At 43.3% G+C, this 5,218-nt stretch overlaps 1 protein-coding gene across 1 annotated transcript in view; it reads right to left on the minus strand.

Moving 5' to 3' along the window:
- Positions 1 to 3: 3 nt before the first annotated feature.
- Positions 4 to 5,218, minus strand: part of kdm2ab (lysine (K)-specific demethylase 2Ab) — a gene marked incomplete at its 3' end in the record, with an annotated part of 16,603 nt that continues 11,388 nt past the window's right edge. The window contains exons 10-23 of the mRNA XM_017307027.1: positions 5,093 to 5,103; positions 4,845 to 5,008; positions 4,593 to 4,691; positions 3,763 to 3,978; positions 3,503 to 3,683; positions 3,009 to 3,121; positions 2,637 to 2,914; positions 2,480 to 2,557; positions 2,104 to 2,358; positions 1,684 to 1,812; positions 1,332 to 1,418; positions 1,009 to 1,230; positions 877 to 906; positions 4 to 201 (exon numbers count right to left, since the gene is read on the minus strand). Of these exons, the coding sequence (XP_017162516.1) occupies positions 4 to 201; positions 877 to 906; positions 1,009 to 1,230; positions 1,332 to 1,418; positions 1,684 to 1,812; positions 2,104 to 2,358; positions 2,480 to 2,557; positions 2,637 to 2,914; positions 3,009 to 3,121; positions 3,503 to 3,683; positions 3,763 to 3,978; positions 4,593 to 4,691; positions 4,845 to 5,008; positions 5,093 to 5,103 (2,061 nt within the window). The remainder of the gene's footprint in view (positions 202 to 876; positions 907 to 1,008; positions 1,231 to 1,331; positions 1,419 to 1,683; positions 1,813 to 2,103; positions 2,359 to 2,479; positions 2,558 to 2,636; positions 2,915 to 3,008; positions 3,122 to 3,502; positions 3,684 to 3,762; positions 3,979 to 4,592; positions 4,692 to 4,844; positions 5,009 to 5,092; positions 5,104 to 5,218) is intronic.

A 5,218-nucleotide genomic window follows, 5' to 3' on the forward strand; every position in this document is an offset into this window, starting at 1 on the left:
TTTGGAATGAAGCACCAGGCCGTGGGAGGACTTCTGCTGCCCAAACGATCCATTACCTCCCAGAATGCTGCTGTGAGACGAACCAGTTGCCCAAGCGGAGCCCCGGATTTGGCCCTGAGACAGTCTGTTGACTGGAGAGTGCAAGCGAGAAATCATCCTGGAGCTCAGGAACCGGGGAGAGCGATCTAAAGACGCCTGTTTCTTTGGAAAAAAAAAAAAAAAAAAAAAAAAAAAGGTAAACAAGGATAAGATATTTTTCAAACGCTAATTTCAATCAGTCAAATCTGAATGCAAAACAAAAGCATGGAATGTTTAGAGTCAGGGGTGTCCAGAGTTTTTGTCATAAGGGGCAAAATCAGCAAGTTAAAAAGATCTGAGGGCCAAAAAAAGTTTATTTTACCTCATCAACAAAAAGCTAAGAATGCAATAGTTTAAACAAATAAAGTAGTCGTGAATTATTCTGCATAAAACCTAAATAGTTTTTTCAGGTTTGCCTTATTACAATAAATTCAAAAATATAAAGATAGTAAAATTTTGAGCAATGAAGTCAGTATTTAGGTAATCTTTTCTTTGAAAACACCTGCTGGATTTAGCCACGTTTAATAAACTAATTAAAAGCAAATTTGAATGATTGGTGGTGTTTCCAACATTTTCTATTGTAAGAAGATTTTAATTTGTGATAAAAACTTTAATTAAATATACAAGGTTTGCATCAAACACCTGTGCTGGAGGTCAGGGGATTTGTATMATTTTTTGTATGAAATTAGGGGCCACACACAATCAGTTTAGGGGCTACAAATGGCCCCTGGACCACACTTTGGACACCTCAGGTTTAAGCACAATATTATAAACTGCGAAACAGCAAAAGTTTCTTACTCTTAAAAGTTTGCTCCTCTCCATTTTTATCTGGAAGGTGAAAAATGAACAAATATTGAATTTATTTCTACAACCTTCTTTCAACAAGTAAAATATTAAATAGTAAACACTCTTCAAGTGCATCGTATCTACCCTTTTCTTAAGTCTGTGCTCCAGTGCACTCTCTCGTTTGCGACTCTGTTGATGCTGTAGCAGCAGCTTTTGGGAGGGAGGCGGCGCCGTTTGTCGGCCGTGCAGTCGGCTTTGCTTCCCTTGACTCGGACCTTCCTCGCAAACGTCATCCTGATACGGACGTTTAGACTGTGGCATGAATGTGGAGCCCTCCGAGTCCTCACTCTCCTCCTCACTGGAAGACTGAACAACATCGATAAACCAGATGTTATATTTTAACTGGTTGAAAAAAAATTGTTTCTAATACAATGAAACATCAAGAAACAGAAGCAGAAATCTTGTACCTCTGAGTCAGAGTCATTCCCTTGGTAACATTTGGGACACTCCCAGCAGCTGGGCAGGTCCTTGTTGATCTTCCCCTCACCGGGTTCCTGAAACGGAAAAGCTAAAGGTCAGACACAAACATGACCAAATCTAGCCAAGAAATGCATCTTAGACTTAGAATGACACCAGTCAYCWACACAGTAACGCATATGTAACAACAAGTCGAAGGTTGATCAGTGAATCCCAAATCAAAACAATGACATGCACCTGCCCCAGTGCTRAAAGGCATGTAGCAACTGATTTAATGTTTAATCTTTATTTAACCATCTCCGTTTCACTGTATCTGCTTCTAYACCTGCAGAAAAGACTCACCTTAACACACTGACGATGTACGATCTGCGAGCATGCGGTGCACTCCATTAAAGAGTACGTACTGGGATCTGATTCGTCAAACTCTCCTTCTCCACAAACGGCACATCGGGCTGTGTTTGGCAAAGCAGGCTGCAAAAAAAATAAATAAATATAATAAAAAAAAACTTCTGATCTCATACAGAAGATCACAAAAAAATATAAAAAGCTGCTAAGAATCTTTTTTATATTAAAGAAAAAAAGTAAAATCTCCATTTTGACAGAGAACCTCAAGCTGCCAGTCTCATTCTTTAGAATCTAAACYATATTTTTGGCATCATTTAACAGAATTTTAAGCTAAACAATTCCATTTGAAAGACCTGCAACATTATGTAGCTTTAACATCGTTTTCATAGCACTCCATCAGTTTGCCTGTCACCTCACCATTAGACATTGCCTCATAACGCAGCTCTTTTTCATGCGTCCAGGACCACCAAATTTTCTCATGTCGAGACAGTACTGGCAGTCCCCGCACTCCTTCCTGCAGCAGGCGGAGCATCGCTTGCATCTCACCCGCCTGCGCCGCAGCGCCGAAATGGAAGTGTGTTTGGTAGACCGCTTAGATTTGTGCAGAGACGGACCCAGGCGGGGACGATAAATAACAGGTGCTGGTGGCGTGGGSGGCTGGTACCATGACGGCTAGACCACAGCAGCAGRAGACGGTTGGAGAAACATGTTAGTATATGAAAGCAAAAAGAATTGAGCTTTTAATATCAAGGTGTTAAAACAAAATAGATTTTATTAAATATCCGTAACTCACCCTTTCAGGCCACTTGACGATCGGCTCTCCAGTGCAGGATAGTTTGATGTCGTCACCGGCACGCTCCCTTAGAACAGCCTGGACACAACCAGGTAAGATGGAAAACATTTAAGCTTTGTAGAATGATATCACATTCAAGAAATGTACAGCTACCCACCCTCATGTCCTCCAGCAGCGCTGCAGCATTTCTGATTCCTGCAGGGACGCACTTTTTATGGGCTGGCAGCTCCTCCAGCTTCCCTAAAAGGTTCCACAGTCCCTCCAGTTCGAAAGGCGTCAGCACAGGCCGAGTCGTTCCTACTTTGTTTTCAAGCTCTTCATCGCCCTCTTCTTCCTTGATCTCTTCYACCTCYGGCTTTTCTTCAACCTCACCGTCGACCTCGTTGGTGCCGTTAATGGGGGGATCGTTATTTCCGACATCTGCTCGAGTCAGTCCTGAAAAAGAAATTGAAGACGGAATTRTTTCTACCCAATCCCGTGTGGGAGCTTGAAAACTAGAAAGGAAAACTTTGTTTTTATCCATTCTTACCAATGCCAAGCGAATATTTCTGGAACTCCGGGGTGAGGTGGGAGATGTTGGTCAGACAGAAGAGGTATCTCTCTATGACGTACCAGCACATCTCATAGTAAAACGGGTANGTACTTTTTTCACAAAAAAAAAAAAAAAAAAAAAAAAAAAAAAGAGGTGGTCATCCACAGGACAAACTGAGCTAGTTGATCAGTCTCCCATTCCAGTTAATGAAAAATTATATGCTCTTTCCAAAAGTTATGTCTAAAATGAACAGCAAAAAGGCTCCTGAGCGTCTCTGTAGGTACACAGAAAAAAACAAAACAAAAATAAAAGTAAGACRTATTGATCTTGCTTTAACACCTCCCTTTACCAAACACCGGTGAAGTAAGCAAGCGCTCCAGTTCAGACCCCACCCCTCCTGCAGTCCAGTTTCCCTGTAGAGTCGGGTCCGGAGACGCGCCCTCTGCTTTTTGCATCTCAAATCACTAAAGCGCAGAGAGAAGGCAGGCGACTAGGATATCCGCTGGATCAGTTTCTCATCTGATAGGCAGTAGAGTGTGTTGACCGACAGCTCAGAGATGAAGGCCTCGCAGGCCTTTCTGGCGACTCCTTTGCAGCCTCGCAGGTCGAGCAGAGAGATGCACGACAGGCGGCGCAGGTATTTCAAACACGCGTCTGTCAGTTTGCTGCAGCCTGAAGAGAAACGAAGGCAAAGGTTAAACGCGAGGAAATGCAAACCGAGATGTCCGTCCCCGCTCTCGGAATCGCTCACCTCCTAGGTTGAGCTCGGTCAGCGTGTTCCGGGTGGACGAGCCGACCGCGGTCAGCAGGTTGATGGAGTGGTCGGTGAGGCTGTTGCAGTGGGACAGATCCAGTTTAGTTAAATGGGGCATGTGGCGGATCACCAGCCGCAGAGTGGGGTCGCTGATGTCCAGACCTGCAAGCCGCAAGCACTGCATGCTCCTCAGCTGGCTGCGGTTGTCACAGCCTGGTGGAAGCAAGCGGAGAAAAAAAAGTTAGAGCAAGTGATGAAGCTGCGTGATGTGGCCTAGAATCAATACTCTCCTGGAACAAGGATTTTTACTGCCACTAACTGGGCTTTAAAAAACAAATAAACAGCATCTGCAAATAAATGAAGAAAATGTGCACTTAAAAGTTATGGAACAAATAAGCACAACTGAACAAGTTTAGAAGTATTTAGTAACGTTCTAATGTCCTCGCAGAACCCAAAATGTTCAAAATATTGACGCTTTTTGGGGGGTAATTTCAAAATGTTCCTCCTCRACATTTTGAAATTTTCATTTTCTCAACCTCCCCATCTACTTTACTTCTTGTTGCAGACTGTATGGGGTGGAGTCTAAAGACGACAGACTGTACACAGAGCAGCGTCTTAAAGGGACATGAGCACAGCCTTCCAAAACAGACCCAAAGAAAGACAACTTTTCTTTTCTTTTAAATACCGACATGGGTAAAATCATCGTCAAATTTTGGTGTCTGTTAAAATTTGTTCCATCGCCCAGGTCTACATCAACTTTATATTAATATATTGTCAAGCAGGTCTTGTAATGTACACCTGCAGTCTGAGCCGGCTCTTCTGCTTACCTGGAGGTATGACCAATTCCCTGATCTGTGCGTCTTTGACGCCGTAYGCGTTTCGCAGGTCCAGAGAGCGAAGGAGGGGACAGCCGGTGGAGCAGAGAGCTGAAATCGACGACCAGGAACAACCAGAMAGCATCAAATCCTTTAGTCCTGCAAAATGGATAACAGTTTGCATTTGTTTTCATACTGTGGCACTACTAAATAAGACAAAATCAAAACGAGGAGTAGAACAAGAGGCTTGTGCTTGATTCGTACCAGGCAGGCGGCCAATCAGCCAGTTGAGCTGTTTTTTGGAGATGTTCGTCCAGGAGAGGTCGAGTGTGACGGGTTGTCTCTTTATGATGCCTGTGAGGGCCTGAGGGGTCACAGTGCGCTTGATGCTCAGGTCAATTCGGGCCCAGAGCCTTTTATCTAAACACCTACAGACAAAAATAACTCAGTAAAACATTTCTGTCAGGCGTCTTATTTCAGAGGCAAAACCCACAATCCTTCCAARAGGATACATGTCCCACGACTAAATTTATAAAATCAGGCAAAGATGAAATATAAGAGCATATTTGCCTTAAATTTCAAGTTTGTTTGTAAAACAGAATCAGAGGTCAACTATGACTGAAAGGCAGATTGAAAAA

This window comes from Poecilia reticulata, linkage group LG10 (genome assembly GCF_000633615.1).
Source record: "Poecilia reticulata strain Guanapo linkage group LG10, Guppy_female_1.0+MT, whole genome shotgun sequence".
NCBI classification, from domain to species: domain Eukaryota; kingdom Metazoa; phylum Chordata; class Actinopteri; order Cyprinodontiformes; family Poeciliidae; genus Poecilia; species Poecilia reticulata.